The sequence below is a fragment of the Pithys albifrons genome, chromosome 18 (genome assembly GCF_047495875.1).
Source record: "Pithys albifrons albifrons isolate INPA30051 chromosome 18, PitAlb_v1, whole genome shotgun sequence".
Taxonomy (NCBI): domain Eukaryota; kingdom Metazoa; phylum Chordata; class Aves; order Passeriformes; family Thamnophilidae; genus Pithys; species Pithys albifrons.
In genome coordinates, this window is record NC_092475.1 from 3,738,001 (window position 1) to 3,751,100 (window position 13,100).

The 13,100-nt window shown below is 44.6% G+C and overlaps 1 protein-coding gene across 1 annotated transcript in view; it reads right to left on the reverse strand.

Annotated features, from left to right (window-relative positions):
• Positions 1-860: 860 nt before the first annotated feature.
• The window catches only part of NTSR1 (neurotensin receptor 1), a 50,144-nt gene continuing 37,904 nt past the window's right edge, over positions 861-13,100 (reverse strand). Inside the window, exons 3-4 of the mRNA XM_071572876.1 lie at positions 3,428-3,518; positions 861-1,697 (exon numbers count right to left, since the gene is read on the reverse strand). Coding sequence (XP_071428977.1) covers positions 1,448-1,697; positions 3,428-3,518 — 341 coding nt within the window. The 3' untranslated portion in view covers positions 861-1,447. The remainder of the gene's footprint in view (positions 1,698-3,427; positions 3,519-13,100) is intronic.

Sequence of the window (13,100 nt, forward strand, 5' to 3'; positions counted from 1 at the left end):
GCCCTCCAAATGAAGTGTGGTGTGAAAGGGGACACAAAATCACCGACAGCAAAGTTTGCTCAGGATGTTTGGTTGGCTCCAGGTTTGTGCACAGCAGGGAAAGAAAGTCCTTTAACTTGTCCCAGAGCCCTGTGATTTCTGGTACCAAAGACTCTGGAGCAATTTGCTGTATCACATTGTTAGAGGGCTGCTAGAGGTGGAACCATAGGAGAGAAAAGCTCATGCCACCTGTCCTGGACTGAAAAATTTCAAGGAGAATTTTCAGGTCTTGTTCCTTAGGCTTGTTGAAAGAAAGTTGGTTTAGAGTTAAGACTCTCCACTTCAGACCTTTTTGTGTTCTCCATTGGCACTACCTGAAGATTTTGGGTACAGATCAGTGTGCCAACAGGTCTGGTAGTAAAAAAAAAACAAAAATAAAGGGTTGAACCAGAAGCCCTGCTGCCTACAACTTATATAACCCATGAGATATCAGCCTTGTGAAAATGGTGAGGAAACAAGTAAAACTGGAATAAGAATGGGAAAAATCTGAAGGTCCCACAGAATTTGAACAGGTTGCTCTTACCTCAGCAGCCTGGAGCCCTCATGAAGTGTTCTCACCTCTTAGTGCAGGCCAGAAAACTGTTCTCCATAGTGAAAAATAGGATTTGGCTGTATGGCAGCAGTAAGATTTTCCCTTTCTGTTCATTTTCAGCACTCCAGCTGGGCACAGGCTCTGCATTCTTGACTTTGCCAGAGACTCTGCTGTTTATTGGTGTTGTGGGGCCAAACCAGTGAGAGAGGGGGTTTGCTGTGCCAGGCACTACAGGTACCCTAAAGTCAAAGGTGCCCCCCCTTCCCCAGCCCCAGCCCCCCCAGCCCAGGTAAGGCATCATCTGTTCTTATTTAATTTCCAGGAGCCAGAGTGGCTCTCGTGAGCACCTTGGTCATATTACTCATAATGTAGATATATTTCTAAAATGACCACCCAGCTCCCTGAGCTTTCACTCCTTGTCCATTGAACATCCCATAGATGACCTTGTCCATTCTCCAAAACCATCCCTTTCTGTTCAAAACTCCTTTCTCCTCATTGGGTTCTCTGCTTGGTGCCACCAAGAGATGTGATCTCAAACCCTTGGATGTGAGCATGTCATCTCTGCATTGAGAAAAGGATGAAATGCAATACGGTTTTGCCTAAATTGAACATATTTTTGCTTCCCAGTTAACACCACATCTGGATTTATGCCAGACTGAAGTTACAACATGTGTAGACATTACTCACAAGAGGCAAGGCCAATGCTTTAAAATAACCTCAAAGTTACTGGCAGAACAAAGCCTATTTTTTTCAATAAAAATGACTTTGCTAAACACATTTGTGTTACATGAATTTGGAGACCATGCATGAAAGTCACAGAGGCCTCTCTGAAGTTTTGACTCCACAATGAATTGCATTTCCCTTCCTCCTTTGGCTTCAGTATGTAGTTTCCCTTGTGACCTGGCTGGAAAATGTGTGATTGCTGGAGATACTGTTGGATTTCCTGGTGAAGGCCAGTCGTTTCTTCTTCTTCCTCCAGGGCAGGCACAGGAGTGTGAGCGTAGAGAGGAAGATCTGACGGAAGTTTGCCGACACCAGGTTGTAGAGGATGGGGTTGACTGCTGAGCTGACGTAGAAGAGGACGTTTGTCATCATGTAGAAGTAGTGGTAGAAGTTGAAAAGGAAACTGGAAGAACAGATGAAAGATAAAAATCTGAGTCTGGAGAACTGAAATAATTCAAAGTCACAAGGGCAAGAAAAACATGAGCTGCTTTCAGCTCACCTTTCTGGGCTGGGGAGACATGAGCTTATCAGTGGTGCAACTGGAACTGGTCAAATGTAGATCAGGGTGTAACAAAAGATAAATAGATGTGTACTGGGCTTCATAACCCATCCCTCCACACCCCCTCAGCTCTGTCAAGGACCACATAGACCATCCAGCTCTTGCAAACAGAGTTTCTCTATGTGGTTGTGCTGAATTAATATCTGAAAAAATTCTCTTCTTCAGGGGCAAGGTACATGCATTTATAAATGAACATGTCAGGCTGCTGCAAACTCTGTTAGTCACCAGACTGATAGTTCATCATTCATAACAAGCCTGTAAATTCAATATTACCCTGCAATCATTCATGGCTTTTAAAGAAGAAAAAAATAATATGGGGATGCAACCATGATGCAAAAATTCACACTAACTGCAGACAGACTTCTCTACCCCTCTAACTCCAAGCAAAATCAGTCATTACATAATTCAACACTGCTCTAAGTGTTTTTCATATGGGAAAGCAAAGGAGAAACAACAATTTGTCCCAGTGCATGCCTCAAGCTCTGTTTTCATGACTGAAGATAGACTTTGAATTTTACTATGGATGAGTGTACGGTTCCATTCAGTAGACTGCTATATCCTAAATTACTATTTTTTGTTTTAGGAGTTTGTGAAATTTTGATGTGTCATCGTTGCTCTGATTTTTAGTATTGTAGATATTTTTTCCTTTTCCTGTTCATTGCAGGAAACAGACCCAGTCCCAGGGAGAACAGGGATGCAACACTGTGGCAGGAGACACATGAGTGCATCCCATGGCAACTCAGGCTTCCTGGGTGTGTATCCCCACACTGCATTAGTGATTAAGTGCTTATTTAAAAGGAATAATCAGTTTGGTAGTTGCTTTGCTGAGGAACCTGGCTACAGAAAAGCCTCAGGGAGCTCCTGGGCACATCCGTGAGCAGGGCAGGTGTGTTCAGCACAGGCAGGCAATTATCCCCAGATTCTCTGACAGTCTGGGCATTTCCCAATCAGTAGCAACTGCTGGTGTTCAATTTTGATGCACTCCCTGCAAAACACAGTAAATATCCTGCCCCAGACTCAGCAAGCAGAGCAGCCCTTCTCCCACCTGTGTGATCTCTCCTGTCACCAAGGAAATGTGGCTTCATGGAGTTCAATTGTGTGTTGACGGGAGGTGATCCATCTTAGGGCTGGGGAATCAATATCTCCAGCACAGACAGAAATCCACTTTTGGATGTATAAATCCCCCCTTTCCAAATGTCATGCCACCAAGAACTGTCAGAGGTGACCACCCATCGCTGTTGCCAGCAGGGGTGAGTCTGTGGTTGCAACCCACAGGAAGAGGAAGGGGGGTGATGATGCATTTTGGTTCAAGTTAATGATCCCTTCACCTACGTCTGGGGGATTTATATGGCAAAATTCAGACTCTTAATTTGGCTGGTAAATACTGAGAAACACAAAAGAAACAAAGCAGAACAGCAGTGAGGGGTTTGAGGCTTTAACCCCTGGCATGGAGAATGCCCTTTCTCCCAGATCCTCTCCTCCACCTCCACATCTGTGTGTACCCCAACAACCCCAGCCTGACCCCAAACCCCACCCTGGCATGGGGCCACCTTGTCCCCCATGCTGTCACTCACTCTGTCCAGTGGCTGGAGGGGACATAGCAGAACATGAGGCGCCGTATGTGGTAAGGGAGCCAGCAGACCACGAAGGCGATCACCACAGCACCTGCAGGATGGGAAAAAAAAGCCCCTTACTTTGAGCCATTTATTGTCAGGGTGAAAAGGGGACCTGTCCCTGTGGGTTTTATTGCTGTAAACTGTTTTCCTAAAGCCCCAGTTGTTCTTCTATTGCCATTGTGCAAAGAATTTAATAACCCTGAGGGACAACCAGCCTGCAAGTGCCTGTAAAACTGAGCATAACAGAATAAAAAATAGCACTAAGCACTGGGGCAGCAACACTGTGAACAACAGAAGGTGCAGATGAAGGACTGCCAATGCCTAGCTGGGACACCAGTTTAAATGAAACTACTCACATCTCTCCCTGTGTTTCATGCCCTTGTGGCACTGGGTATATTGTCCAAAGTACTCTCAGTGTGTGTTTTTCATCCAGGTAGACAGGGAGCCAGGGACACAATAATCCCATTTGCTTGTTACATGGAGCCATTGGCTGCAGTGCCCACAGTGCTGAGCATCATTAAACAGCCTCAGGAGCTCTTTCTGCTGGCAGGGCTCGTCCTTTTGTTCTACGTTTGTGCAATACCTGAGATTACAACATGTTTGAGTCTGTACTTTGCTATAATAAAAATGATTAATCAAAGGGTAAGCAGAGAAAGACATTGTTTTTTTTTCCTTTCGGATTCTAGCTGAGGAATGTCAAACAATGCCAACAAAATGCAACAAGTCTACAGAGTAAAAGTGCTGTTGATAGAGTGCATTTGTCAGTCTGGATTAAAAAGTAGATATATCAGGCAATCAGGAGAAAGATTTGTTTCCCTTTTTTTAATATACATTTCAACCTCTGCATTGAACAGCAGGATTCTGGCAGAATCCTAGCAGGAAATAAAGAAATTTCAGTTAGAACGTAACACAATAAAAGGCAAGAAGAAAATAGAATAATTAAGGTAATTTTTTATCCTAAATTTGCTCTACAGACAACAAGGGCCACATAACTCTTGTCCTTTATGTGACCTGTAATGGGCTGGGAAGCAGCAAAGCTCTCCTACAGCATGAGGTACCACAAGTGCAATGTGGATTTGGCAGGTGGAGCCAAGGACTGCTTCTCCTTCTGCCTTGGGACTGAAAACATTTATGTGGATATGTCACAAACCCAGATGCTGTCATCCCACAGAGACTATGTCATAGCTCATGGAGAAGATATGCAGAAGGTGTGCTTCCCTTGAAGAATGCAGTCCAGGAGGAACAAGTCTGGCTGTGGTCACATCTCCCCATCAGCCAAGAGGCACAGGAGAGGCTTCAGCAGTGGAGTGGGGAGGGAAGAGTCTGTGCCCTATTTTTGTGGTGTTATCAATAGTAGAGTCACTAACCAATTTTACAGAAATTAAATAATTCCTGGTGTCCAGCTCCATAATCACAATCCTACCTTAATGCCTTATGCTCCCTCTCTTATTAAACACATAACTTACAACGAAGAGGGCTCTATTCCTTTAGCACCAGCCTGCATGGTGTATGACAGCATCTTCCAGGAATGCTGCAAAAGCCATTTATCCAATAAAGATTTAAGCAACTGAAGGGAGATGTTTTGGAAAGAAAGGTCTGCTTTTATTCTCTTGTCCAAGTGAATTCATTTTTTCAAACTGAGTGTTTTTGGCTGCTCTATGGTCACAGATGTAATCCCTCACTAGACAGCCTGCAGCCCCTCAGATGCCATCAAGTGAATGAATCAGACCTGTGGCTGATCCTTCCCTGCAGAGCTTTGATGGGACTTTGATGGGAGTGGCACAGGAGAGGTGGGGACATCCACTGGGAAGCTCAATGGGAGATGGATGCTTGCCTTGCTCTTTGACACTGCTGAGCACCTGCTTTTGGCCACATCCACAAATTAATTTCTCTGTTGGATGGGCCTTTGGTTTGCCCTGGATAGAGCAGTCCCCCCATGATTCTCCACAACAGCCCTGCCTGGCTGGAGGAGAAGCAACACTCTCCAGCCTCTCCTCCTCCATCCATCAGCCTCGGGATAACAGGAATGAGCCAACATCACAGCTCCAGTCCATCTGCTTTCCCAGTGCCTGCACAGGATTAGTTGGATTTTCAGGCTGTGAAAGCAGCTTCCCAAATGGCTCCAAACACAAGTTCATTCAGGCATATCATAATTTTTGCAGGAACCTCCATGCACTGGCACTTCTCAGCTGCTCACCCCTGCATGCAGCTCTTTAAGAACGGCAGGATCCGCATTCTTTCTACAGCCACTTTTAAGAATCTCACACATCTGCCTGTTAAATTTACCAACACATTAAATGAAAGTGGTTTTCTCCTGGTAAATTATCTCTGTTTCTGTTGCTCAGGCAATGCTCTGCCAAATAATATAGAGGCAGGGATCTACAGTAGCAAAAACACATATTGAGAGAAATATCTGCTTAACCTCAGCAATTAAGTAATCTGTGGTAATTCTGTAATATCACATCCAATCACTCTGCAATTAAAACTCTATTAAACATCGGCAGAGTGCACTGGAGACACTTAAGTTCTGATTTGGAAGTCCCAGCTGGGTAACATGCTGAGCAGTTCTGTGCCATGCAGATTAGGAGACCCTGACCTGTATTTGTTGCCCTTAATCCATGTGTTTCCATGTTATCATACAAGGGATCAAGCAGATTTAGGGTGGCAATCCTGTCCTCTGGGGTTCCTCCCCAGGGAGGAATATGAAATGTAGGAATGTGTTAACTTAAATCTAATACAGAACGAAAGTGCCCTTTTCTCCCACATATCTGGGGCCTTTTGTTGCTGTTTTGTTCCTCCCAGAGCAGCAAAGAACTGTAAAACAAATGATTTTTTATTATTGTTATCAGCTCCTTGAGTGTGTTCTCCATCATCAAAAGCTTGACACAGGTGGTTTTTTTTTTTTTATGGAGTAAAAAAGATCAGGTTTGCTTGCTGGAGCTGAGCCCTGCAGGGCAAGAATTCAACCCAATCTGTGATGGGGCGACTGTCCAGGATGGTGTTTGTGAGGCTGGAGATTTCCTGCCTGTATTCTTTGAACTAAAAATAAATCAGACCCATCCCTCACTTCTAATTAATTCAATGAGGTTTTAATAGAAGCAGAGCTGCTCCATGAGCTTCTGATATTTCCCATATTTGAGCAAAAGAGGTGCCAAACCTCAGGGCTGGGAAGTGGAGAGGAGGCCCCAGCAAGGTGAGCCCAGCGTGCTGTGGGTGCCAGGGAGTGATCCTCCCACCAATGTATGTCTTCATTTCACTTCTAAATCAAACTATCTATGTAAATGTCTATTAAACCCTGAATTCTTGCATCCTGTGTCTTTCTATTTAGTCTTATTCTCTGCCTGTTTCAGCTACATTCCAAGAAAGAATGGGAGAGGAAGGAGGAGCAGCAGGGGACAAGCTCTGGTTTGTTTAACCTGCAGGAAGTCCTGCAGAGGGAAACATCAATTTTGAGTGACATTGTGCAAAAGAAAATTTAAGCTGTGCCAGCCTTGATTTTCAGTCTAAACTAGATATGGAGGCAAGCCTGGAAGTTAAATTGTATTAGATCACACTGAATATTTTACTTTACCCAGTGTGTCTCCTGTGGCTGAGGCTGGGAGACATCCCTTCTTCAGGACCAATGTCTCCAAACACCCACGCTGGGTCAGCATGACCATGGGGAAATGTATCATGTGTAAGAAAACCACTGCAGTGCTTGGTGACTGGTTTGGGAGGGGTTTTCATCCACCTGTTCCCTCTCTGGGGCCATCTGAGGCTCAGTGTGACTCAGAGCACTGGGACACTGCTGGGTAAGGTGCTGACTCACATGGACCCCAGGGATGTCCTGCAGTACAAAAGTACACTTGGCTGGTGTTTTCCTCCTCACTTCATCTCTTCTGTCCCCCTCGGGGTCATGATGAGTCACAGCCCTGAGGCTCTGGGGTGGCCCTCAGCGAGGGTATCCCTCTGCCCTCTCCTCCTTTCTCTCCAGGACAGGCAGAAAAGAGTTGCTGCTCCTTCTCTGCTGTTGTTAAGGCCTCCACATAAGTTCAGATCCTTCTTTCTTTGATAGTTTTATTCAGATAATTTCGGCCAATTCATTTCTTTTTCTTTGCATGTCACAGGGAACTGAGACAGACAGAGGTGGGGAACAGCACAGTGGAATTCCTGAGCAAAGTCAGGAGCTGTCTGGGGATGTACTGACCCACCTCAACAACAGCTCTCAGCCTTTGCTGTGTTTCAGCTCATCAGGGCCATGTGTCTCCAACACTGCCCAAGGGACACACACACCAGCTGGTACTGATCAGTTGTACAACAGGTTATGGAGCTTATGCCAGGGTAATGATGATTTTTGGATAAACACTCCTTGTATATTCCAAGCTCTGGGTTTTATATATTTGTTTAGTTGATGCCATTACAAGAGAACCTCTCTCAAAGTGCTGTTTGATATGAGAGATGGTAAAAACCAGGCCAAGTGTAGACACAGCTGGTACTGCCAAGTTAAACCTCAAGGCACAGTTTATATTAACATGTTGTTCTACCTGACAGGCTGTAGATAATATTTATATCAGCAGGCCCCAAAGTGGGGATTGCAGGAGGTTCAAAGGTAGGTGTGAGCCCAGTAAAATTAAAACTACTTATGATGGTATTTGGGTCATAAGGCTCTGGAATAAAGGATTTCCATAAAAGTCTGTAACTATCAGCAGAGATTGGGAACCACCAGAACGCACCAGGAGTACTCAGGATAGCCAAGAAGAAGAAACTGGGAATAGCAGTGAGCCTGGGGAGCCCTCAGCTCCTTTAGACACCACTGGAAACATACAGCAGTTTTGGACACAATCCTCCAGTGCTCTTGAACGTGTTATTGAGAACTGCAAGCATTAGATTTGACTCCTTGATTTCCATTCCCAGATTTTTTCCTACATTTTTTCCTCCCATGGGAGGATTGTCTCTTTCTTGGATTATCAGGGAGATGATGCTATCTGACTTGAAAGCAGCCACATTCCCCTAAGTACTTCTTTACTAGTGAAAATGAGACAGCACAGTTAATGGAAAAAACTTTCCACATGTAAAATCAACAGATTTTACTCAGATTGTGTTCTCCAGTCCTGATTTTCAATGGCTTCAGATGACAGATTGGAAAATAAATGTGAATTCCTGCCCCAGCTCATGCTGGTGGTTAAATCATGCCCTGGCACCAGTTTCATCCATAAGGAGCAAGGTAGAAAACACTGGTTAAACTGGCCCAAGAACAGGCTCCAGGAAGCAGCACATCTGCTGTCCCAGTGCAGTCTGGGGTCTCCTCCCAAGTTTCCTTCTTTTTGGAAATAAAAGAAAAAGTTGCTTGATTTAATTAATGCCATTTCCCCTGGGGATATCTGGATGTTTAAAGGAGAAGGAAGAAGGAGGGAAGAAAATTCCCCCTTTGAAAGATAGAAAAGGATTTCCTTCTTCTCATCAGGTTCAAGGCTCTTTCTTTTTGGTAAGAACAAGTATAACCTGAACTGCCTTCCTCTGCAGCCCCTTTCTTCTTTTCCTTTGAGTTCTGAGTTTTACATCTCCTTCATTCTTCCCAAAATGGGTTCTGCCCACCAAAGGGACCCTGGATCTGTGTTCACTGCATGCTCCTACAGTGACTAAGGCCCTGGCAAGACTTTATGTTGAAAACCACATTCATTAACTTTTTTAAACACTCACATTGTCAAGGTTTAACACCTGGAAAATCTGCTTGCAGGGTAAGGCCCATCTTGGAATTGTCTGCAGAGATGGAGCCACAAGAGCCTGTATGATTCAAACAGGAATGCTGTGCCAGCCCAGGCTGTGGTGCCAGCAAAGGGACATGTGCTGTTGGAAAGGGGCAAAAAGAGTCTCCCTGCCCAAGGAGGGGCAGCCACCCCTCTTTTTGCTCCTTGGATGGTGTTTATAGAGCGCTCCAGTTCTGCTCCTTTATGTAAACCTACAAGCACAAACATCTCTGGGAAATATATACAAGTGTTAAATGGATAATTTATCCTCCAAAATTTCAATGTGACACTTCAGCTGTTAAACTCAGCTTCCACTCACACTTAATGCCACAGGGGTTTTGCTGAACTCCATTTGGAGTTGCTCAAACCTTTTATTAGAGATACAAACTACCATGAATTTTGTTCCTTTCTTGCAAAAGAAAAGATTAATGAACAAATGAAATAAATCTGTTTCCCTTTGAATATAGGCATTTTAGACTGGGGCTCTTCTGTGTATTGTGGCTGCAAAGTATAAGCTGTTTACTATTCCTGTTTGTAGGAAGCTTATACTAAATCTCATGACAATGTTTTCCACCAGAAATGAATAACTCAGACTTGGAACATCAGTGAGGAGAAATGAATGAGCTGCTCAAAATATTTGTTCAGAAGGGAAATCATTAAAGCAAAAATTAATGAGCTGCATAGCCTTTGCCTTCTATTACTTGAAGGAATGCAGAGATCCCAATATCATAATTTAAAAATTCGTTGGTATTCAGTAAAAATATATGGTTTGACTGCAGCATTTTACTGAGGCATCACTCAGCCAGCTGTGGGAGACTGAAGGATATTCTTTTAATTGATTAAACCTCTAAGTGCTTTCTAATTGCTTGCACTAAGCAGCTTCAGTAACAGAGCAAACGCTACCTGGAACTGATTGCATTTTAATTGGCTCAGCCAATGTCCATCCAGGGACATGCAAAGCCTCCCCTCGATGTCCATCAATTTGTCTCAATGTCATTATCAGAGCTCAGCTGTGCCATCCAATAACTCCTTCCTCCCATCCACAGGAACGGATCTGACAGGCACTGGGAGGCACCGAGGGCTGCTCAGAGCAGAACGGGCTCCAGGCAGGTGTCTTGGTGGGGATAGAAACCCATGGCACAAAACTGTCCCCTTTTGAGAAGACATTTTGGCTGAACAGCACTTTCCTCCTGAGCCAAGCTCAAATGTACCCTCATTTTTGAGCAGCTGTTTGGAATGTGCTGAGGTAGAGGAGGTTTATGTTGCTCTTGCTGTCTGGATACAGAATGCAATGGCATGAGCAGGGTAAATGAGGTTTTACCAACTGAAGGCTGCTTGCTGGACAGAATTCCTCTCTTATGAGGAAAGGCTGAGAGAATTGGGGTTGTTCTGCCTGAAGGGGAAAAGGCTTCAAGAAGATCTTCTTGTAGCTTTCCAGTACCTGAAGGGGCTTCCACCCAAGGAGGCTGGAGAAGGACTTTGGACAAGGGCATGAAGTGACAGAACAAGGGGGGGGGGATGGCTTTAAACTGAAAGAGAGAAGGGTTAGAGAAGATATTAGGAAGAAATTTTAGCCAGTGAGGCTGGTGAGGCCCTGGCACAGGTTGACAAGAGTAGCTGTGGCTGTGCCATCCCTGGAAGTGTCCAAGGCCAGCTTGGACAGGGCTTGGAGCAACCTGGTCTAAAAGAAGCTGTTCCTGCCCAAGGTGGGGGTTTATAATGTGATGAGCTTTAAGACCCCTTCCAAACTATTCTGTGATTCTATTATTGTTCTGTTGGGGGTGTGTGGGAGTGTTTAAGAATTATTTAGAGTTTTATCAAATTATTGGCATATCAGGCTATGCAATCAGAAAATATTCAACTTTCTGTGAAGCTTCACACAAGTCTGAGACACTCAGCATGCTAAGACTCCAATACAGCCAAGGAATAGTAACACAAATCAAAGATGGTTTATAGTTGGAGAAATGGAAGGAATTGAATGGATGGAGGAGGGTATGAAATCTCTTGGTGAGAGGTATTTTTAACGACAGAACTAATTGCCCTGTTATCCTCACAAAAGAGCTGGGAAGCTGCCAATGCCTGGAACGTTCTGAATTTGGATCCTCACACCTGGTGAATGCTGACAGCAGAGAGGGAATTACAATCAGGAATCACATCCTTACTGAATTAATGACGTGGCTCCCAGGCAACAGGGCTGACACATGATCACACTCATCCTTACCCTGACCCCCATCACCCTCATTGTTTTATACATGACTAAAGTCAGACAGAGCCAAGAAAACACACAAACGCTACCAAAGAGGAGGAAAATGATGTTGTGGATGTTGTGAATGAAGCTGTTAGTCTGACCACTTCTAGCTCCCGTGTCAGTGTAAACAAATACTTAATCTCAGTAGATTTGGAGAAAGGAAATTCTTTGCTGCTCTGATCTCATCCCACAGCTCTGCACACCCTGCACTGCAAAAATTTCTTTTCTAAGCACTAGTTTTACAAGATCAGAAACATTTCACCCCTAAGCCAAAATCAAACTCTTTGTACTTCAGGGCAAAATTCACTTTTAGAAATGGAAAATACTGTGACGCCCGTGAAGCTCTGATGTTGTGCCAACAGTTTTATTAGTTAGGAACAAATGTCATTTTTCTTTTCCCACCCTCTTCCATAAATGAGCCTAGACCCTACATGGTTTTGGCTGCCATGGATGCCCAGATAGATCATGGGCATCCTTGTGTATTTTTTGCTGCTTTTCTGACAGCTCAGAAGCCTGGATTATTAAAAAGAGTCGTGAGGAATGGATGACAAAAGTAAATGTGAATCAAGGACCTCCAGTAATCAAGAGCATCTGTGAAATGAAATGCAGCAGGATTTCACTCACATTCACTAGATAAAAAGAGCCTTTCTGCTCGGTGGAATGAGTCACAGACAAAACTGAGCTAAGATTTTTTTATCTGCTGGATCCTCCTCAGCAGAGAAAAGGAACAATCAGCCACCCTCACATTGCCTTCCCAGCAGGGAGGGGAGCTCAGTCCTGCTGCCAGGGTGGCCCTGCAGATATGCACAGAATATCTGGGCATCCCTGCCCGGGGCCCCACAACTGGACACTTTTGCACCATTTCAGGCTCCTCACTTCTGCCAACTGTTTTGCAGTACACAACCAAAGCAAAAATTTACCTGGATAAGAAGAAGAGGGAAAAGAAGAAGAAAATTATGCCCATTGATCAGAAAGAGAAGGGCTGTTTTTCAGTGCCTTGGAGGAGACCTGGACCTGTGGGCAAGGGGTGCACTTCCACCTCTGCAAAGCGATGTCAGATGTAAATTTAGGTTTCTTTCTTATTATTCATGAAGAACTCTCTCTTCCTGATGATCAAATAGTATACAAAGCCAAAAAGAGAGAGACATGCCAGGTGTTGTAGCCCAAGTGAGAAAAGGCAGTTTCTCACTTAATGGCAGCAGGCAGAAGTGTTAAGAAACAGAAAATGATAGCAGGGAGCTGAGCCCCTGCAGGCTCCAGACCCAAGCAAGACTCCCTCCTCCCACCCTGTTCATTGGGGTTCAGAGACAGTAAATAAACACAGTCCAACCAGAGAGTTATGGGGAATTTAATGTTCCTTTTCCTCAGTAGGTGTTTCCCTGTGTTTGAAGCTGGGATGCATGTGGTGGCTCACCTGTGTCATGGGCACAGAGGGCTGCAGGAAATGCATCCCTTGTGCATAACTGCAGGAAAAATCTCATGGAAATTCTCAGAGCCTTCTCTGTGGATTTCTCTTCTTGTTGGAAACATGTCCTTGGCCCAAACACTTTGCTACCAAGTATGCCCCATCTGTGGAAATGTTGAAGGCCAGGCTGGATGGGGCTTGGAGCAACCTGGTCTAGCGGAATGTGTCCCTGCCCATGGCAGGGAGTTTGGA